The sequence below is a fragment of the Neoarius graeffei genome, chromosome 21 (genome assembly GCF_027579695.1).
Source record: "Neoarius graeffei isolate fNeoGra1 chromosome 21, fNeoGra1.pri, whole genome shotgun sequence".
Lineage (NCBI taxonomy): Eukaryota > Metazoa > Chordata > Actinopteri > Siluriformes > Ariidae > Neoarius > Neoarius graeffei.
This window is the reverse complement of record NC_083589.1, coordinates 27,994,803-28,018,195: the sequence shown is the minus strand read 5'-3', so window position 1 is coordinate 28,018,195 and position 23,393 is coordinate 27,994,803. Positions and strand designations below refer to the sequence as shown.

Genomic DNA, 23,393 nt, shown 5'->3' with positions numbered 1-23,393 from the left:
GATAATGTTCTCTGGAAATATTCCTGAGCCCATTTTGTGATTTCCAATACAGAAGCATGCCTGTATGTGATGCAGTGCCATCTAAGGGCCCGAAGATCACGGGCACCCAGTATGGTTTTCCGGCCTTGACCCTTACGCACAGAGATTCTTCCAGATTCTCTGAATCTTTTGATGATATTATGCACTGTAGATGATGATATGTTCAAACTCTTTGCAATTTTACACTGTCGAACTCCTGATATTGCTCCAAGATTTGTCGCCGCAGAATTAGGGGGATTGGTGATCCTGTTCCCATCTTTACTTCTGAGAGCCGCTGCCACTCCAAGATGCTCTTTTTATACCCAGTCATGTTAATGACCTATTGCCAATTGACCTAATGAGTTGTAATTTGGTCCTCCAACTGTTCCTTTTTTGTACCTTTAACTTTTTCAGACTCTTATTGCCCCTGTCCCAACTTTTTTGAGATGTGTTGCTGTCATGAAATTTCAAATGAGCCAATATTTGGCATGAAATTTCAAAATGTCTCACTTTCGACATTTGATATGTTGTCTATGTTCTATTGTGAATACAATATCAGTTTTTGAAATTTGTAAATTATTGCATTCCATTTTTATTTACAATTTGTACTTTGTCCCAACTTTTTTGGAATCAGGGTTGTAATTAATTTAATATATTTACTTTCATGGGCCTAAAACATCTATTTCAGCTCGCCTTTTTTTTTAAGAGTCTAAAAATATAAACTATGTACCCATACCAGAGATTTTCACTTTGTCTTTAATTAATGTTAACCTAAAGCAGTTGCAGAATCGGCCTACAGTGCACTCAGCGAGGAAAATCCTACTTTTTATGCAATGCATGATCAAAATACATGAAAAACAGAAATGTTCCCCTTTTTTATTACAAAGATGAAAACATTAGTCGTTTTAATGATATTTTCATCACCGAACCGAAAATGTCCCTGGTTTTCTCAGAAATTTGGTCACCTCAATATAAATGAAAAAAATAATAATAATTCCGTGAATGAAGAGTAGGAAGGACGGTGAGCAATACACGGATTTATCCAGATTATTTTAAAGTATGTACGAAACAATATCGATTCAGGATTATTTTATAGCTTTGGGGTTATCATTGGGAAGAGTGTTGTCATGCTAATTGCTAGCTGAAATAATATGAGATAAATGCTCTGTGCAATGCAAGCCAGTCATGATTTTATTATTTTATAATGTTTGCTCATCTTGAATTGATCTTTAGAGAGTAAAAGCAAACTCTTTTATTGTCTTAACAAACTTCACTTCACTTCGCTGCAGTCTGCTGTGCTAGGTAATGCTAAGCAGCTAGCTACATTTCTGAGACAATTTATGAGCAATAAAATATACACATAAAAATAAGTACAATAAAAAATAAAAAATAAATCAATAACTAACAACCCGGTCACTGATTTAAAGCTTGCACCAGGTGATTCTGATGTGTGGCTCATATCTGCTGTTGTTATATTTTCATGTAGCAGTAAGCTACTTAGCTCAGTCGCTAATGTAATTTGTCAGCACATAATGACCAAATGTTTGGTTTCGTTAGAAGAATGAAACATGCTGCGAAAGTAAATTCCTATGAGTTTCCACTACAGTAGAAATGTGAGGAATGTGAGCATTTTAGTTTAAAAAGTTTTGAAAAGATTTTCACTAAACCTTGAATAAATTATATCTGTCATGTCAAACAGCATGTCCCGTCTCCAAAGTGTATCATTCTTATTATATGACAGAAATGTGTCCATGATTTAGATTTAAAATGTATCATGAATGACACACTACTTTTTATGTGTTTATAGTTACATTTAATGATGTAGGCGGCATGGTGGTGTAGTGGTTAGCGCTGTCGCCTCACAGCAAGAAGGTCCGGGTTCGAGCCCCGTGGCCGGCGAGGGCCTTTCTGTGCGGAGTTTGCATGTTCTCCCCGTGTCCGCGTGGGTTTCCTCCGGGTGCTCCGGTTTCCCCCACAGTCCAAAGACATGCAGGTTAGGTTAACTGGTGACTCTAAATTGACCGTAGGTGTGAATGTGAGTGTGAATGGTTGTCTGTGTCTATGTGTCAGCCCTGTGATGACCTGGCGACTTGTCCAGGGTGTACCCCGCCTTTCGCCCGTAGTCAGCTGGGATAGGCTCCAGCTTGCCTGTGACCCTGTAGAACAGGATAAAGCGGCTACAGATAATGAGATGAGATTTAATGATGTGGAATATCGGGGCGGCATGGTGGTATAGTGGTTAGCACTGTCGCCTTACAGCAAGAAGGTTCTGGGTTCAAGCCCAGCAGCCGGCAAGGGCCTTTCTGTGTGGAGTTTGCATGTTCTCCCCGTGCCTGCGTGGGTTTCCTCCGGGTGCTCCGGTTTCCCCCACAGTCCAAAGACATGCAGGTTAGGTTAACTGGTGACTCTAAATTGGCCTGAGGTGTGAATGTGAGTGTGAATGGTTGTTTGTCTCTGTGTCAGGCCTGTGATAACCTGGCGACTTGTCCAGGGTGTACCCCGCCTCTTGCCCATAGTCAGCTGGGATAGGCTCCAGCTTGCCTGCGACCCTGTAGGACAGGATAAGCGGCTATAGATAATGGATGGATGTGGAATATCGACATCCTGATATATAACATTCCTGATACTGCTTACATTATAGTTAAAGGGTTTTTTGTTTGTTTGTTTTTTTATGTAATTGTGGTTACATGGCAGGCAGCATGGTGGGGTAGTGGTTAGCACTGTCGCCTCATAGTAAGAAGGTTCTGGGTTCAAACCTCACGGCTGACGGGGGCCTTTCTGTGTGGAGTTTGCATGTTGTCTGTGTGGGTTTCCTCAGGGTGCTCTGGTTTCCTCCCACAGTTCAAAGACGTGCAGATTAGGTAAAATACCCAGCCACTGAGGTTGTCCAAGCCAACGCATACTTCGTGCCAGTCCCATGCCCGGATAGATTGGGGAGGGTTGCGTCAGGAAGGGCATTCGGTGTAAAACCTATGCCAAATCAAATATGTGGATCATGATGATTCACTGTGGTGACCCCTAAAAGGTGTGTGCCTGACTCCTCTGGAATCCGTCTGAAGAAAAAAAACTACTCATTGCTGTCGTTGCTGTTTGGGTTTTTTCAGTGTCTTATCTTTAGTGTTAATGAACAGTAAAATACGTCTGATTAGGCGTTGATGTGCCTACAAGGTCTTGGTTTCCCTTTTTTGTTTGTTTCCATTACATGTTCTTGCTGGAAATGTTCAGCTTATGGTTTGGTTGAGTTAAAATATCTGTGGTTACTGAAGCATCTATATTATTGTACTAGTACCCTAGTGGTTAAGTGAACTTCCCCAGCTGTCTGAAAAATCGAGTCACTCACTTTCTGATTCAGTGTCTTCAAACGAATTCTGCAAATCTGCATCTTCTTTACCAAGGACTTAAACAAGCTTCATATTTAAAACGTATAATGAATAACACACCTTATTTTTTTTTTGTTTATAGTTACATTTAATGATGCGAAACATCCACATTCGGATATATAACATTCCTGATACTGCTTACGTTATAGTTAAGATTTAAAAAAAAAAAAAATTATTTATGTAATTGTGGTTATGTTGCGGGTGGCACAGTGGTGTAGTGGTTATTGCTGTTGCCTCACAGCAAGAAGGTTTTGGGTTTGAACCTCATGGCCAACGGGGGCCATTCTGTGTGTAGTTTATATGTTCTCCCTGTGTCTGGGTTTCCTCAGGGTGCTCTGGTTTCCTCCCACAGTTCAAAGACATGAAGATTAGGTAAAATATCCAGCCACTGGATTTGTACAAGCCAGTGCATACTTAGTGCCAGTCCCAAGCCCGGATAGATTGCGGAGGGTTGCGTCAAGAAGGGTATCTGGTGTAAAACCTATGCCAAATCAAATATACAGATCATGAAGATCCACTGTGGCAGCCGCTAATGGGATCAGCCAAAAGAAGGACAAGAATTGTGGTTATGTGGTGCATCTGGCATAGAAGTCCCTGTGTATTTTTTTTTAACTGTATAAATGATAAACTTGACCCCAGGAATGACTGTCTTGTGAGCTGTAATGTTATAGATATTAATTAATCCTTCTGACCAATCAGAATGGAGAATTCGAGAGCACTGTGGTATTAGTGTCAGTGTGTCAATAACGCCAGTGTCGGTTCATTGTGAAATGAAATTTGAAACATTTTGCTGATGTGTGAAATTTAAAATTAGTGCTTTAGATGAACGGGTTCACTGATCTTTGCCCTTTTTTCAGTGCACACATGCATACGTAGATGTGGAGCGACAGTGCAACAGTTCTTGTCCGGCTCTGGCCTCTCACCTTGTGACAGTGATGTACAGCTGAGACAATCTGCCTGAAGAAGTGTCTCGTCTCTCTCTCGCTGAGCTTACGCCGCTCGCTGATGTAGTCGTACAGCTCCCCTTTGCTGGCATACTCCATCACTATGACAATCTTGTCCTTATTCTCAAACACTGTGCAAACAGAGATGGAGGACACAGACAGACTGTCATTATGCTGCTTATATTCTTTATGGTTGATTTATCATGGTAATGCTTTTTAAAGCAGTTAAGCCGGGCTGAATACCAGACGTGGAGAGTCAGGCTAGGAAATATGATTAAATGTGCCAGTTTGAGTCATTTTCATCTATAAACGATTATGTCTAATTTCAGCTTTCTCTAATGGATTTAGTGCTGCATTTTAGCTGGTTTAGTTCTGCTTCCTGCCGTGGCACAGTGCCATGCTGCTGAGGTGCCAGAGGACAGGATGGCAAAGCTCCAGCCACTCTGGAATCAGTCATGGACACCCTGTTTAGGAGCTGCCAGAGCTAACAGGTGTGAGGTGCATAGTGTGTGTGTGTGTGTGTGTGTGTGTGGGCTTGCATGTGAGTGAGAGAGTGAAAGACGAGTGAAAGTGGCTGTAGAGTGATGGGGTCTTGTCCTGGGACATTATAATTGTACAGTGTCTCATATCAAGGAGTGTAACACCACATCCATCACGTCTGGTCATATCACGCATGCCTTCGCCTTCACAAACACACACACGCCTTTCCAAGACATTTTGATTACAGTGTTTATAATCATCATGATCTTATGTAAAATCAGAATGGATATGTTGTTAGCTAGGGATTATAATTATGCTTGTAATACTTCACTTAGATAAAGGGGTTTTTTTTTGTTATTGTTTTTTTTTTTTTTGACCGGGGCCTTTCTGTGTGGAGTTTGCATGTTCTTCTCGTGGCTGTGTGGGTTCTCCAGTTTCCTCCCACAGTCCAAAGACATGCAGATTAGGTCAACTCTCAACTCCAAATTGCCCATAAGTGTGAATATGAGGGGCGGCACGGTGGTGTAGTGGTTAGCACTGTCACCTCACAGCAAGAAGGTCCTGGGTTCGAGCCCAGCGGCTGACGAGGGCCTTTCTGTGTGGAGTTTGCATGTTTTCCTCGTGCCTGTGTGGGTTTCCTCTGGGTTCCCCCACAGTCCATGCAGGTTAGGCTAATTGGTGGCTCTAAATTGACTGTAGGTGTGAATGTGAGTCTCCATGTGTTCGCCCTGTGATGACCTGGCGACTTGTCCAGGGTGTACCCCGCCTCTCGCCCATAGTCGGCTGGGATAGGCTCCAGCTTGCCTGCGACCCTGTACAGGACAAGCGGCTACAGATAATGGATGGATGTGAATAGGAGTGTGAATTGTTGGGCTTCTTTGTGTTAGCCCTGTGATAGACTGGTGACCTGTCCAGGGTGTGAACCCCATCTCTCGCCTGACATCAGCTGTGATTGGCTCCAGCTTCCCACACGACCCTGATGTACTGTATAAGTGGCATAGATAATGGATGGATGGATTATCGGATGCTCACCAGTGTACATAAACAACAAACATTCCCAATCATGAGCTTCCTTTGCACTTCTGATCAGTGTGCAAAGAAGCAGGAAACATAATTATATTCATCATACTGCCTTGAGCCAAACTCACATACAAGCCTAACCACCGCAATGAATCCAGGCTGAGATAAGAATAGTTTGTTCATCTTCAGGATGTCCTTTCAGGATGACCCTGAGCCAGAGTCATGGCAAATCCCGGGAACACACCCTGGAAAACACCTTAGACAGGATGCAAGTACGTCACCACACACTCACACTTAAGGACAATTTAGTGCACTGCACCACTGTGCTGCCATCTTCACAAAATGTCCATCAGAGAAGGTAGATAGATCCCTTTAGTGAGCACCGATGACCTCAGTCAAGCTAATCTTTGGTTTGGACTCTGTCTTTTCAAGTGGTTCAGACTGACATCCCCAAACTGTTGGCATGAGAAGTCTTCTTGGCTAACAAAGTCAGCGGGCAAACACTGACCAATTGGTTAAAGTCTGCCATTTAAGGCATGGCATCTTCAGACATTCAATCAAATCTAAAATGACCTAAATGAAGCAGAAGAAAATCACAGCAGGTTCCATTGGCCTCTTATTCTTCGAGTGGTCTGCTTTTCATAAGTAGTCTGTCAAGCCTCGGTCTGATCATTTGATTTTAAATATGGGCTGACTGAGGTCAAGTTTATCCACCTTCCTCTATTTTCCCACATGAAAAAATCTACACCACCGATTCAGTTATGTCTGTTATGTCTCCGAATCTGCGCATTACGGAGACATAACCAAACTGCAACAATGTAAAACAACCAACATGAAGACACACCATGTGGAAATGTGTAAACATAGGCATAGTATGCAAGTCTGGAGCTATCTAATTAGATAAATTAGTACCATCAATTAGCCGGAATGTAGTAACAGAATATCCTATGGACAACGTGTATTCTACGTTTGAAAAAGTACCTCTTTTGTAACCAGCTGTGCAGTGGATATATGTATTTTTTTTTTAAATGTCTCTCTCCATACAATGTACTGTAACTAGGGCTGCGTACCTAAACGTAACATCAGGTACAGGTACAAGTACCGGTACAGAGGTTTAGGTACAGGTCCGGACCTGTACCTGAACAATTTGACAGATTAACATGTGTTCTTCTGAACTTCTTCAATAATGACAGAAACATTAATAAACTATTGACAACTTGTCAGTATCTTTATTCAAAGAAAACCGAACATAACTAGGTTTCCTACCTCACTTCTCAGTCACCCTCTCAGTCTCACACTATAGTTAACTTGGGACAAAAAGTCATAAGTTGTCTCACAGCGAGAAGTGACTACACTAGAGTACTATAGACTACGCGCAGTCCGCGGCCTTGAACTTACGCGGCAAAATTACACAAAGCAACAAAGGCCGCCAATGCCAGCAAAGGAAAAATGGCTGACCTGCTTTTGAGTCTTTTTGACCAGTCAGAACGCTGGATCAGCCAAGCTCTCGCAATGTCTCGTGAGACTGTGGCGAGAGGATCTCAAATCAAAGATGGCTCTGATTTCAAGTTTCAGTGCGGCATTTTACGTCTTTTACAGTGCTAAATTTTCGTCTTTGTGGTAGGATTTACGCATCTTCAGTCACAAAATAAGCATATTTGGTGTAAATTTATATCGGTACAGTACCGGTACTTCATGATCCGGTATTTTGGACCTGTACCGAATCGATTTTCACGGTACAATACCGGTACACAGTACCGGTACGCAGCCCTAGCTGTAACTATCACTAGAATGGGAAAGAAAGTACAGTATGCGTACTCAGTCACCTTCATAAATAGATATAATGTGTGGATGTCGTAGGGAAGACATGATTTCAATCTCTCTGCGTATGTGAACCATGTCCTGTTCATCTTTGATCTTCTCCTTACGGATGGACTTGATTGCAACCTAAAAGACAAAAAAGCAGATACAAATTAAAGGTGTATTCATTCAATCATTTTGGTAGACGGTAGCTAAAGTTAGCTTGTTTTGAAATTCCAATAAATGCATCCCGTCTAAAGCCATGCCACGTTGTTTTGACTGATCGGATATAATTGGTTCACATCTTTTGTTTCTTTCCCCCTTTTATAGGGCCTTGGACACCACAGAGGCAAGAGCTGGAATTGGAGAAGAACTGTATCAAATAATATTGAACATGTTCTGACCTAAACACTCCATTTCTAAAATGGGTGTATTGTATATACACTCACCAGCCACTTTATTAGGGGTCACCCGTCCACCTGCTGTTCTGTTTGATGCAGTTCTCTAATCAGCCAATCATGAGGCGGCAGAACAATGCATCAAATCATGTAGATCCAAATCAAGAGCTTCAGTTAATGTTCATTTCAAACATCAGAATGGGAAAAATTGTGATCTCAAAGTGTGACTTTCTCTCACTGTGGCATGGGTGTTGGTTTGAACCAGATGGACTGGTTTGAGTATTTCAGAAACTGCTGATCTCCTGGGGTTTTCACACACAACAGTCTCTAGAGTTTACACAGAATGGTGCGAAAAACAAAAAACATTGAGTGAGCAATGGCAGTTCTGTGGGTGGAAACAAACGCCTTGTTGAAGAGAGGTCAGAGGAAAATGGCCAGATTGATTTGAGCTGCCAGGAAGGCTATAGTAACTCATAGCAACTCTTTACAACCTTGGTGAGCAGAAAAGCATCTCAGCATGCAACAGAAGAAGACCACACCGGGCTCCACTCCTGCAGCCAAGAACAAGAATCTTAGACTCAAAAACAAGTTCCTATTGAAGTGGCTGGTGAGTGTATGTGTGAATATGTGTGCGAGTGTGAGAGAGAACAAGCACAAACAGTCACTAACTTTATAAACGACTGGCAGTAATATGTTGATTAATAGTGAACAAAAACCTTTGATTTCTCAAGTAACCATGTCCAACTAACTGATTATTAACTTGTTTTTGCATTTTAAGTTGGAGTTTTATTGCCTCCGCCAAGGAGGTTAGGTTTTTGGTGAGGTTTCTTTGTCTGCAAGCACGATTGTGGAAAACCTATCGACGCGATTTCCATAAAACTTGGTGGAAGCATGTAGCATGAATCCATTAAATTTTCAAGTGAATCCAAGTCACACTGCAGAGCCATGAACTCAGTTTCACCTTTGCAAACATTGCAAGGTTTGACATTTGGCCTTGGCGGAAGCCTACGCTCTCCAAGTGCCTTTCTAGTTAATCACATGAACCCCTGAATACTTAAAAATAGCTCAGTGTGTATGTTAAATTAGTAGTGTAAACAATTATAACAGTCTCAGCGTAAGGGATATTTATCAACAAGTCCCCCGATTGTGTTTATAATCTGAGATTATTTGGAAAATGCTTTGGGTTACAGCATATGTCAGTAAATGTTGTGTGTTGTTTTGGTCATTGTACAATGAGTTCAATGTACTGTATTTTTGCCTGGTCTGTAGCATCGATTTGGCCTCTGACATTCCTGAAGCATCTTTGTATCGATTGCAACAACCAACAGATATCCAGGTATTGATTTGTCCTAAAGGAAGCCGATTGTGAAGATGTGAAGTATACAACAGTGTTGATTACACCATACAAGGCTAATGGGTCAAGAAGGAAAGTCTCAACCCCCAACAGGGTTACAGACAGAACAGACGCAGGAAGTGTGAAAGAGTGTGAGGGAAGAGCTTCCTGTCTCCAAACTCCCAATGCCATGACTCATAAGCTTGCATCAGTTCAGTCATTACCGTGCCACAGTAACAGCTACCGGTAGACCACATGACAGCGATGTCATGAACGGTAAAAGGTTTACGTTGGCATAAATAGTTCAGAATATTTGAATATTTAACTAAGATACTTTTGCTCGATTGTAGGGATCCGATGGCTATACAGAGACTGCAGCAGGAAAAGTTGTGAAGTTGCACTGAGTGCTTCTAACCTTGAGTGAAAGTAGGTTCCTGAAAGGACGAACAGACATCTCAGAAGGCTGCGCGCCACAGTAGTTATTATTAGCCTATTCCCCTTCCATTCTCTCCAAATGGACATCGCAGATCTGCAGCCAGCCAGAATCCAGTGCATCACCCAAGGCAAAACTTCATTCATTCATTCATTCATTCATTCATTCCTCTTGGGGATACGACAGAAACACGTTCTCTCTTTTATACACAGAACTTTATTATGTAATGATAAGGGAGTGTAAGGGAATTTGGGCTTTTGAGGTTCAAGCTATTGAGGTTGGATATTTATCGAGTCAGAGAAATGAAAACTATGGATTATATCTACAGGAAGTCTGCTCACATGTTCCTGTTCTGAGTCATAAAATAGACTAGGGGAAATGGTGCTGAGAGCCCAACTTCCTGTCCAACCTGTGTCATTCACAACTGGCCTTTTACGGGCAAAATTAGTACACCTGACCAACGTGCCAAAAATATGATTCTTTGGAAAAACAAATCAACACCCAAGAGGATATTACGATCTCCAAACCAATGAAGAGTGCAACTGTTGGACCTTTATGTTTTATTCTGAATGGGGGAAAAAAATGAGGGTGTGTTTGGTTCATGTGTGGTTTCGAAGCACACTCGGGGCTCAGTATGTCAGAATAATCTCACTATAATTAGGGTCAAGTTCCTTTTAGACTTGACCTTAATTATAGTGAAAGCATAAACTCATTAAAATCATATGACGAGGGAAGCACGCACACACACACACACACACACACACACACACACACACACACACACAGAGACACGCCTGGGCAGGGCTCGGAGCCTGGGCACCGGCTACGGATCATTAAGCAGGCGTGTGTTTGATGCATATGCCAGCTGGCTTGAGGCTTCTTCCCAATGTGAGCTTCGGCTAAAGATACCTTACCTCTCTCACATACAGAGCAGTGTATTGTTCAAGCAAGACAGACAACAGGTGTGCTGTTTTCCCCGAGTGGCTGTTTGGAAGAAAGCCTATACAGTGATGCATTGGTGCATGAAGGAGCTTGAGGAAGCAAGTTACACAAAATTACACACAAAACATCCCACTGAAGAGAATGGTCCTTATCACTCTCTTTGTATGTCTCAGTTAGTAAACAATAGCTTCAATATTCCAGTGAATCCCTGGCTTCGAGGCATGAGGGTGAGTGTGAGAATGAATCAGGCATTCTTTACACTCCACTTAGTCTGAGAATGCACAGTAGTCATAATCTCAATGACGTGAACCTCGCTTATGCATCTTTGCACACACGTGGAAAGAAGCATGCTAGCGTTTTTGGTTCTTGAGAATCTCACCATCGTGAGCGAGCGGGACTTTACAGCATTTCGCAGTGAATTCTGTACTGTCCCGTACTGTACTTTATCTCCTTTCACCTAGATAAGCCACAGATGTGTCTACAAGGACACTTTGTTACAGACATAAAGTGTTTGTGTTTCCATCAGCATCTTTTTTTCCCCTCATTCCACCAAAGATGCGCATTCACTCTCTCATAGGACTGGATCGCACTGACCTGCTCTGACCACAGGATATTGCTTCAGTTGTTTGTGTAGGTACAGTGGTGCTTGAAAGTTTGTGAACCCTTTAGAATTTTCTATATTTCTGCATAAATATTACCTAAAACATCATCAGATTTTCACACAGGTCTTGAAAGTAGATAAAGAGAACCCAGTTAAACAAATGAGACAAAAATATTATACTTGGTCATTTATTTATTGAGGAAAATGATCCAATATTACATATCTGGGGCGGCACGGTGGTGTAGTGGTTAGCGCTGTTGCCTCACAGCAAGAAGGTCCGGGTTCGAGCCCCGGGGCCGGCGAGGGCCTTTCTGTGTGGAGTTTGCATGTTCTCCCCGTGTCCGCGTGGGTTTCCTCCGGGTGCTCCGGTTTCCCCCACAGTCCAAAGACATGCAGGTTAGGTTAACTGGTGACTCTAAATTGACCGTAGGTGTGAATGTGAGTGTGAATGGTTGTCTGTGTCTATGTGTCAGCCCTGTGATGACCTGGCGACTTGTCCAGGGTGTACCCCGCCTTTCGCCCGTAGTCAGCTGGGATAGGCTCCAGCTTGCCTGCGACCCTGTAGAACAGGATAAAGCGGCTAGAGATAATGAGATGAGATGAGATTACATATCTGTGAGTGGCAAAAGTATGTGAACCTTTGCTTTCAGTATCTGGTGTGACCCCCTTGTGCAGCAATAACTGCAACTAAACATTTGTGGTAACTGTTGATCAGTCCTGCACACCGGCTTGGAGGAATTTTAGCCCATTCCTCCGTACAGAACAGCTTCAACTCTGGGATGTTGGTGGGTTTCCTCACATGAACTGCTCGCTTCAGGTCCTTCCACAACATTTCGATTGGATTAAGGTCAGGACTTTGACTTGGCCATTCCAAAACATTAACTTTATTCTTCTTTAACCATTCTTTGGTAGAACGACTTGTGTGCTTAGGGTCATTGTTTTGCTGCATGACCCACCTTCTCTTGAGATTCAGTTCATGGACAGATGTCCTGACATTTTCCTTTAGAATTTGCTGGTATAATTCAGAATTCATTGTTCCATCAATGATGGCAAGCCGTCCTGGCCCAGATGCAGCAAAACAGGCCCAAACCATGATGCTACCGCCACCATGTTTCACAGATGGGATAAGGTTCTTATGCTGGAATGCAGTGTTTTCTTTTCTCCAAACATAACGCTTCTCATTTAAACCAAAAAGTTCTATTTTGGTCTCATCCATCCACAAAACATTTTTCCAACAGCCTTCTGGGTTGTCCACGTCATCTTTAGCAAACTGCAGAAGAGCAGCAATGTTCTTTTTTGCTCGCTTTTAGGACTTGTGTGAAAATCTGATGGTGTTTTAGGTCATATTTATGCAGAAATATTGACAATTCTAAAGGGTTCACAAACTTTCAAGCACCACTGTATGCTGGAGCTAAGAAAGTGCTCATACAGTGTCATCATCTGTCTTGTGTCTCCTTATTAAAGCGTTGAGCTGGTGCTAAGAGTGTCAGGATCCTGCTAGGTTTGAAAGTAATGTCACTTTGAAGTGTTGCCTAAAGTGAGCCCATCAACAAGATTTACAGATAAAAGGGAAATGTTTGCACTCAGCTCTCGCAGCTTCACATGCACTAACGTACTCTCACGAACACTGAAGCAGGTTATCCCAGTTTTCCACCTAGCCCTTAGTCTTGTTTTGTGTGTGTGTGTGTGTGTGTGTGTGTGTATGAATCCCAACTATGAAAACATCATCACATGAAGCAAGAGGTTAAAACAGCTCAGACTGGACACACATGTGTCTGAGATTAACATATCTTGCATTAAATGCTTGCATATACCTTTCCCTTCCACCTTTTCTGTAAAACCCATATCGTTAATATCTAACCCCTTCTGAATGGACGTATATTTTTTCTGTATAACTGTATGTGCAATTATATTTAATTATATATTGATGGTGGGTTTGTTTGCTTTTTTAAACCTAAAGATTTCAGTTTTAAATAAAATACAGACACAAATGTTTGGAGTCACCTGGGTTGCCAGATTGGCCTGTATTTTCTCATCACATGACAATTAAAATGGATAGAGCACAAAAATTAAGGTACTCAACCATACTTTTCCTTATCGCTAGGACACAGAGGCTTGACAAGTAAGGTGGAAACATTTTACAGCCATTCCAAACACTTAATCATGAGCTGTTAACGTACACACACACACTGTATAATGCAGCTGATCATATACACGTCAGATAATATCTCATCTCATCTCATTATCTCTAGCCGCTTTATCCTGTTCTACAGGGTCGCAGGCAAGCTGGAGCCTATCCCAGCTGACTACGGGCGAAAGGCAGGGTACACCCTGGACAAGTCACCAGGTCATCACAGGGCTGACACATAGACACAGACAACCATTCACACTCACATTCACACCTACGGTCAATTTAGAGTCACCAGTTAACCTAACCTGCATGTCTTTGGACTGTGGGGGAAACCGGAGCACCCGGAGGAAACCCACGCGGACACGGGGAGAACATGCAAACTCCACACAGAAAGGCCCTCGCCGGCCCCGGGGTTCGAACCCAGGACCTTCTTGCTGTGAGGCGACAGTGCTAACCACTACACCACCGTGCCACCCTACGTCAGATAATATATTCTACACAATGACTACTAGATAACATCAAAAGAACAGTTATTTTAGTTTAATCATATTTTATATATGCCAGGTTTTATAAGGTAAGACATAATTTCTGTATTACTAGCATGTTATTTTAATCATTTTCACTGAATCATTCATCAAGGTATTTTATTTCCTACAATTGTTAATATTGTTATTATTATAGTAAGAATGTTTGATGGTAAATCGTGTTTCTTCTGCTGTCTGGCATCCACAGAATATGCATGAGAGCGTCACACTGTTCACGCTTAAAACTGTAACGAACACGTGATGGTTTTATTTCGCATGTTTGATCATTCCCCTGAAACTACACTGGTGCTGGGGTGCACCTTTAATATACATCTTTCACCTAGAAAAGTGCGCACAGTGTTGCTTTAATTTGCTTTTAGAGTAACACTTTTAAAAGGTGCATCATTATGTACCATAAATGACACTATTTGAGCAAAAGTATGTGGACACCCGATCGTAACACTCATACATCCTTGTTGAACATCCCATTCTAGATTTAGTCCTCTCTTTGCTGTTGTAATAAACTCCACTCCACTTGTCTCTTCTGTTCTCTTCTGAGAAGGCTTTCCACTAGATTTTGGGGCGTGGCTGTGAGAACTGTATGATCATTCAGCTACAAGAGTAGATCAGGTACTGATGTCAGCTGAGGAGGGCTGGGGTACAGTCAGTGTTCCAGTTCATCCCAAAGGTGTTCAGTGGGATTGAGGTCAGGGATCCATACAGGACACTTGAGTTCTTTTACCCCATCTTTAACAAACCATATCTTCATGGAGGGGCGGCATGGTGGTGTAGTGGTTAGCGCTGTTGCCTCACAGCAAGAAGGTCCTGGGTTCGAGTCCCGTGGCCGGCAAGGGCCTTTCTGTGCGGAGTTTGCATGTTCTCCCCGTGTCCGCGTGGGTTTCCTCCGGGTGCTCCAGTTTCCCCCACAGTCCAAAGACATGCAGGTTAGGTTAATTGGTGACTCTAAATTGACCGTGAGTGTGAGTGTGAATGGTTGTCTGTGTCTATGTGTCAGCCCTGTGGTGACCTGGCGACTTGTCCAGGGTGTACCCCGCCTTTCGCCCGTAGTCAGCTGGGATAGGCTCCAGCTTGCCTGCGACCCTGTAGAACAGGATAAAGCGGCTAGAGATAATGAGATGAGATGAGATCTTCATGGAGCTCATGTTGTGCACAGGGGTATTGTCATGCTGGAACAGGTTTGAGTCTCGAATGCAGAGATCAGACTACAGGAATTCAGCCCGACCTTGACATGATTTTGTCGCACCAGCCTTGTAATGTGACATACAGTAATCTAAGAACAGCAGTGTGGCGTCTGAGAAGCGCCACAACACCCAGATGTCCAAGTTTTTTGCATTTTTTGTATTTTCTCGCCCAGTCTTGCCACTTCCTACAACATGTTCCTTGATAGCCGTGATCGACAGTTTCTTGACCCTCTTCACCAGAGGCATGAAAGGACATGTACAATGATTGGTCAGGGTCAAACTTGTAGTGTTGTGAGTCTTCTGACCAAGACTCAGCATAAATTTCTGGCACTATGATGGTCTGATCTGACATGGTGAGCATCACGGAAGGCAAGACAGTGATATTGTGGCGTGGAGTCTGATCCTGGGATTAGTTCAAGGAATGGGAAATTGTAACGCAAAGTCAGTCTATACAAAATTGCATGCTAAACACACACACACACACATATGTGGCATGCGAAAGTTTGGGCACCCTTACTGAAAATGTCTGTTACTGTGAATAGTTAAGTGAGCAGAAGATGAACTGATCACCAAAAGGCATAAAGGTAAAGATTATACATTTCTTTTCAGCGTTTTCTGCAAGATTTGTGTATTATTTTTGTTTTGTACAATTGGAGAGTGAAAAAAGAAAAGGAACACCATGCGAAAGTTTGGGCACCCCAATACATTTGAGTTCTCAGGTAACTTTTACCAAGGTTCCAGACCTTAATTAGTTTATTGAGCTGTGGCTTGTTCAAATTCTTCATTAGGAAAGGTCAGATGATGCAGATTTCAAAGCTGTATAAATTCTCTGACTCCTCAAACTTGTCCCTAAAATCAACAGCCACGGGCTCCTCTAAGCAACTCCCTTGCATTCTGAATAATAAAATAATTGATGCTCACAAAGCAGGAGAAGGCTACAAGAACGTAGCAAAGTGTTTTCAGGTAACTGTTTCCTCAGATTGTAATGTTATTAAGAAATGGCAGTTAACAGAAACAGTGGAGATCAAGGTGAGGTCTGGAAGATGAAGAAAACCTTCTGAAAGAACTGCTCGTTGGATTGCTAGAAAGGCAAATAAAAACCCGTTTGACTGCAAAAGACCTTCAGAAAGATTTAGCAGACCCTGGAATGGTGGTGCACTGTTCTACTATGCAGCGACACCTGAACAAATATGACCTTCATGGAAGAGTCATCAGAAGAAAACCGTTCCTGCGTCCGAGCCACAAAATTCAGCATCTGAAGTTTGCAAATGAACATCTAAATAAGCCTGATGCATTTTGGAAACAAGTCCTGTGGACTGATGAAATCAAAATAGAACTTTTAGCCACAATGTGCAAAGGTATGTTTGGAGAAAAAAGGATGCCAAATTCTAGGAAAAGAACACCTCTCCAACTCTGAAGCATGGGTGTGGATCGATCATGCTTTGGGGTTGTGTTGCAGCCAGTGGCACAGGGCACATTTCATTGGTCGAGGGAAGCATGGATTCAAATAAATACCAGCAAATTCTGGAAGCAAACATCACACCATCTGTAAAAAAGTTGAAGTTAAAAAGAGGATGGGTCCTACAATAAGATGATGATCCAAAACACACCTCAAAATCTACAATGGAATACCTCAAGAGGCCCAAGCTGAAGGTTTTGCCCGCGCCCTCACAGTCCCCTGACCTAAACATCATTGAAAATCTGTGGATAGATCTCAAAAGAGCAGTGCATGCAAGACAGCCCAAAAAACTTGTAGAACTGGAAGCCTTTTGCAAGGACGAATGTGTGAAAATCCCCCAAGTAAGAACTGAAAGATTATTAGCTGGCTACAAAAAGTGTTTAGAAGCTGTGATACTTGCCAAAGGGGGTGTTACTAGGTACTAACCATGCAGGGTGCCCAAACTTTTGCTTTAGGCCCTTTTCCTTTTTTGTAATTTTGAAAATGTAAAAGATGAAAATTTAAAAAAAAAAAGTTTTTGGTTAAAATATAAAGGGAATGAGTCATCTTTAACTTTATGCCTTTTGGAGATCATTTCATCTTCAACTTGCTTTTGTTCACAGTAACAGCAATTTTGACCAGGGGTGCCCAAACTTTTGCATACCACTGTATATGGGTCTGTCTAAGAAACTGGGTACTGTGGGGGTACCCCACTAAATATACTCAGTCAATAAACTATACGGTTTTGAATGGTGATGTTGGTTTTAATTTGAAATAAAATGATAAAAGAAATAATACAGATAAAACTAAATCTTTGATGTGAATACTCTATTCAGAATTTGGCAAAAATTCTGCAAATTTGTGGAAAAATGGCGGCTTGATCTAGGACATGATAAATGGTTGACTACATCGCATTCCCTTAAAAAGGTTGTAGTCCACTGAAAAGTCTACAGTTATCACTGATTGTATTTTAAGTTGTAACTTTATACACTTAAGGATTGGTGCGCTCACAGAATAATCATAACTGTAATAAAACATCATGCAAAATAGTTGATCACCGTTGTAACTCCATTTTCCGCAGACCCAAAACCAATACGATCGTTGTTTTGATCTAAACGGAAAACCTCAGGGTCAAGGTCACTACCTCACCAAAAGTAGTAACTTAAAATCACTACGCCATATAAAAATTTAGTTATAAATCTGCGATTTTGGTTTTTAAAACGAAAGCTGAAAGTTAGGTATAGAATATGTTTCTTACAGAATATGTTACGATGGTAGCTGGGCTTGTATGAATTTCTGAGCTATAAAATGAGTTGTGGTCTATTTTTTACCGTAGCGTGTTATTTGTGTGCGGGGAAGGACACACATTAACAATTTGCATGTGTAGAATGGAATTTTCCACTCCAACAGTTAGAAGTTGATCGTGCTTCCATTTGCGGCCTTTCTATTACGCGGGTGATCTGTTCGGACGTTATCACTGAAAAGGTGAGTTTTGACAGTTTTATTTTGTTTTAGTCTTGCAGTATAAGGCAATAGAATGTTTCTTTTTCATCTTACTTTCATATTTCATAGTGTTTGCGTATTTTTGGCCAATATTTTGCAACCATGGTCAATTTAGATCGAACTTTTGATAGAATCTACGGCCAGTCATTTTGCCCCGCCCCCGCCTCGCGCTCCATCCGGTGCGGTAGTGATGTCCCGTTGCTCGTGCGCCGCAGCAGAGACCCGCGTGACCTTCAGCTGGTACAGTCGCTGTTCTTTTACCACCGCCGTTATTCTCATCTTTCCGGTGTGTTCTTGATTTTTCCATTGTGTCCTGTTTCTTCATATCAAATACCCAAAATGTATCATATTATTCATATTTAAGTGAATAATCAATTCAGTCATCATAACTTGGCATTTTTAACCCAAGCAATCAAAAAGAGGAAATTTATTCAATATTTTCACTCATCTGTGAAGGAGGGGCTTTAATTCTTCATGATGTAGTTATTTTATATGTAAATCAATTTTACAAAACCATTTGAATTGTAATAAAAAAATTCCACAGTGGAAGCCAGATAAAGCAAGATGCTATCTTTATTCTTATTAAACATGACAAAAGAAACATTGAGTGTTCAGTAAATGCAAAAAAAATAGTAAAATTAGAAAATTAATTTTTTGACCATAATGAGAGACCAGTTTCTGAGACAGACCCATATATGAGAATAACAGTCAGGTGTCTACAACCTTTTCCTTTGGCCATATACTGTACACTCTCAGAAAATAAAGTGGGTACGATGCCTTGTCACTGGTGCAGTACCCTCTAAGGTACTTACAGTATATGTACCCTTTAAATACTGCTAAAAAGGTACCCTGAAGTCCAGTAATGAGTCTTAGGGGGGTACATTAGTGTAAATTTTACCATAGGGTACAGAAATGGACTCCTACCGGTACTGTACCCCTATATCTGACAGCGTAGTATGTTTTTAAAGGTTATATTAAAGATACTGGGGCAGCACGGTGGTGTAGTGGTTAGCGCTGTCGCCTCGCAGCAAGAAGGTCCGGGTTCGAGCCCCGTGACCGGCGAGGGCCTTTCTGTGTGGAGTTTGCATGTTCTCCCCGTGTCCGCGTGGGTTTCCTCCGGGTGCTCCGGTTTCCCCCACAGTCCAAAGACATGCAGGTTAGGTTAACTGGTGACTCTAAATTGAGCGTAGGTGTGGATGTGAGTGTGAATGGTTGTCTGTGTCTATGTGTCAGCCCTGTGATGACCTGGCGACTTGTCCAGGGTGTACCCCGCCTTTCGCCCGTAGTCAGCTGGGATAGGCTCCAGCTTGCCTGCGACCCTGTAGAACAGGATAAAGCGGCTAGAGATAATGAGATGAGATGAGACTAAAGATACTGCTCTTGACCCCAGTGACACGGAAAAGTACAGTTTGATCCCTTTATTTCTAACACTGTAAGGTACTGATCAGTGGTGGGTTTCCCAAAAGCCTCTTTACGCTAAGAGCATCTTAACTAGGAGAGAGAGAGAGAGAGAGAGAGTTCATTGTGCTGCTCGCGCTACCATTTAATGATGATCTTTGTGCTACGATGCTTGTGGGAAACTTGGCACAGATCAGAACTCATATCACACAAAACATTACAGACACTCTGATCCAGAGCAGCAGCTGGGTGCCTTGCAAAGGGCAGTTCTGTTAGTACAGGGAATCGAACCAGCAACCTTTCGGTCCTAGAACTGCTGCTCTAACCATCAATCTGGCAACTCATCCTGGACTCCCTGTCACTCATCACAGACTCATCACAGACTCACCACGCGCCCGGTGTGTCTCTCCACAGCCTTCTTCACTTTGCCGTAGGTGCCCCTGCCCAGGGTCTCGAGCAGCTCGTAGCGGTGTTTCAGGTTGTGTTTGTGTTGGTGCTTCCTCACGCTCGCGCTTCCCCACGGACCCACTGAGTCCACGGGCGCAAAGTCCACCGGGACAGGAGGCTCTCCGACTGCACCGTGCTCCTCTGTCCCTGTCCTGGACAGTGTCTCCATGACTGAAATGTCCCTTTATTGTGCACGTAAGGAAAAAAAAAAGTGGTTTTGGCTTGATGTGCAGAAATCCACGGAGGAATTGTTCTCGCGCTTCCCCGCGTTCAGATCGTTCTATAGTGGTGACACTTGGGTAAAGCGCAGGCGCGCGCGCACGTGTGTGTGTGTGTGTGTGTGTGTGTGTGATCGGTGGTGTTCACACTCTGGAGGCTTGGACAGTGTGCGAGATAGTGCCATGTTCACCACCCGCCCCACAGCCGGCCTACTTTTCTCCTCCTCCTCCTCCTCCATCTCTCCAGTGTGAGGATGAGGAATGCAGGCTGATAGGCAGGCTTCACTGTCCTCACTTAGTGTGTGTGCTTTTTCATCTTTCAGAATATGTTACAGTTTTGACCAGGGGCTGGTGCCCATGAGGAAAACTTTTATTTAAAAAAAAAAATCCATCCATCCACTATCTATACCGCTTAGTGGTTAGCGCTGTTGCCTCACAGCAAGAAGGTTCTGGGCTCGAACCCAGCGGCCGGCAAGGGCCTTTCTTTGCAGATTTTGCATGTTCTCCCCATGTCTGCGTGGGTTTCCTCCGGGTTCTCTGGTTTTCAGGCACTGTTAGCATGGCTGCCCACTGCTGTGGGTATGTGTGTGTGTTCACTGCTTCATCTCATCTCATCTCATCTCATCATCTCTAGCCGCTTTATCCTGTTTATCCCAGCTGACTACGGGTGAAAGGCGGGGTACACCCTGGACAAGTCGCCAGGTCATCACAGGGCTGACACATAGACACAGACAACCATTCACACTCACATTCACACCTACGCTCAATTTAGAGTCACCAGTTAACCTAACCTGCATGTCTTTGGACTGTGGGGGAAACCGGAGCACCCGGAGGAAACCCACAGGGAGAACATGCAAACTCCACACAGAAAGGCCCTCGCCAGCCACGAGGCTCGAACCCAGGACCTTCTTGCTGTGAGGCGACAGTGCTAACCACTACACCACCGTGCCGCCCCTTCACTGCTTCACATGGGATAAATGCAGAGAGGAAATTTCACAAGTGTGTGATGAGTGAATTTGTGCTTTCTTTCTTATCCATTACAGATCGTGGGCGAGCTGGATCCAATCCCAGCTGACTTCGGGTGCGAGGCAGGGTACACCCTGGACAGGTCGCTAATATATCGCAGGAAAATGAACAACCATTCACACCTATGAGTGACTGAGTTGACTTGACCTAATCCACATGTCTTTGGACTGTTGGAGGAAACCAGAGCACCCAGAGGAAACCCACACAGACACGAGGAGAACGAGCGGCACGTTCGAACCCGGAACCTTCTTGCTACAGAGTGACAGTGCTAACCACTGCACCACCCCGACCAAGTCAAATTAACCAGTTTATAAAGCATATACAAATCAGCAAGATATGAGATCATGATTAGAAGATTTTGTCACATGTACACAAGCACAGTGAAATTCCTCCTCTGCGGTTAACCCGTCTGAAGCAGTGAACACACACACACGAGTAATTTAGAGTCAAGTAGCCAGTTGACCTAATCCACATGTCTTTGGACTATTGGAGGAAACCAGAGCATGCGGAGGAAACCCACACAGGCACGAGGAGAACGTGCAAACTCTACGCACAAAGGCTCTAGTCGACTGGCACGTTCGAACCCAGAGCCTTTTTGCTGTAGAACGACAGTGCTAACCACTGCACTTAGATAATGGATGGATGGATGGATGGATGGAAGGTCTTTACAAATAACTTGTGTGTGTGTGTGTGTGTAGTGCCTTGCATTAATATTCACTCCTTTGTACGTTTCATCTCATCTCATCTCATTATCTGTAGCCGCTTTATCCTGTTCTACAGGGTCGCAGGCAAGCTGGAGCCTATCCCAGCTGACTACGGGCGAAAGGCGGGGTACACCCTGGACAAGTCGCCAGGTCATCACAGGGCTGACACATAGACACAGACAACCATTCACACTCACATTCACACCTACGGTCAATTTAGAGTCACCAGTTAACCTAACCTGCATGTCTTTGGACTGTGGGGGAAACCGGAGCACCCGGAGGAAACCCACACGGACACGGGGAGAACATGCAAACTCCGCACAGAAAGGCTCCCGCCAGCCACGGGGCTCGAACCCGGACCTTCTTGCTGTGAGGCGACAGCGCTAACCACTACACCACCATGCCACCCTTGTACGTTTCAATATGTTGAATTTTCTTTCACTGGGATTACACATCATGCACACTCGACATAATCTAAATGTACTTGTGTGTTTATTTATGTGAAGACTGCAGTGACAAACCTGCACATGGAATTAATATACAAGAGCGTAGCCCTTGGCGTCACAGTGGTGCAGTGGTTAGCACTGTCGCTTCACGAACCTCATGGCCGAACGAGGCCTTTCTGTGTGGAGTTTGCGTGTTCTCCTCAAGCCTGTGTGGGTTTCCTCTGGGTGCTCTGGTTTCCTCCAACAGTCCAAAGACATACAGATTAGGGTGGCACGGTGGTGTAGTGGTTAGCACTGTCACCTCACAGCAAGAAGGTCCGGGTTCGAGCCCCATGGCCGGCGAGGGCCTTTCTGTGTGGAGTTTGCATGTTGTCCGCGTGGGTTTCCTCCGGGTGCTCCGGTTTCCCCCACAGTCCAAAGACATGCAGGTTAGGTTAACGTAGGGCGGCCTTGGGCTGAAGTGCCCTTGAGCAAGGTACCTGCCCCCTGACTGCTCCCCGGGTGCTGTAGTGTGGCTGCCCACTGCTCTGGGTGTGTGCGTGCGCGCGTGTTCACTGCTTCAGATGGGTTAAATGCAGAGGATGAATTTCACTGTGCTTGAAGTGTGCATGTGACAAATAAAGGTTTCTTCTTCTAACTGGCTAACTCCATATTATATGCCCATAGGTGTGATTGTGAATGGTTGTTCATATCTGTGTTAGTCCTACGATAGATTAGTGACCTGTCCAGGTCTCGCTCAAAGTTAGCTGGGATTGGCTCCACCTTCTTCTGCGACCCTGACGGATAGCGCCATCGATAACAGATAGAATGCAACCCTATATTGTTGACAAAAAAATGGAACGATACTGCCATCTTGTGGCTACATTTTTGCAATGCTTTATGATAGGCTCAATAATGTACCCTCTTCTTGTTTCAGTATACCATGCTGTCATAGTCATAATAATGTCCTCAAAAACATCTGTCCTTGAGAAGTGAAATCTATTCTCTATGTTACCACTGTGAATACT

The 23,393-nt window shown here is 43.4% G+C and overlaps 1 protein-coding gene across 1 annotated transcript in view; it reads right to left on the bottom strand.

Moving 5' to 3' along the window:
* nuak1a (NUAK family, SNF1-like kinase, 1a) overlaps positions 1–20,354 on the bottom strand; it is a 37,530-nt gene extending 17,176 nt beyond the window's left edge. The window contains exons 1-3 of the mRNA XM_060902928.1: positions 19,934–20,354; positions 7,669–7,789; positions 4,322–4,473 (exon numbers count right to left, since the gene is read on the bottom strand). Of these exons, the coding sequence (XP_060758911.1) occupies positions 4,322–4,473; positions 7,669–7,789; positions 19,934–20,161 (501 nt within the window). The 5' untranslated portion in view covers positions 20,162–20,354. The remainder of the gene's footprint in view (positions 1–4,321; positions 4,474–7,668; positions 7,790–19,933) is intronic.
* Positions 20,355–23,393: the final 3,039 nt, after the last annotated feature.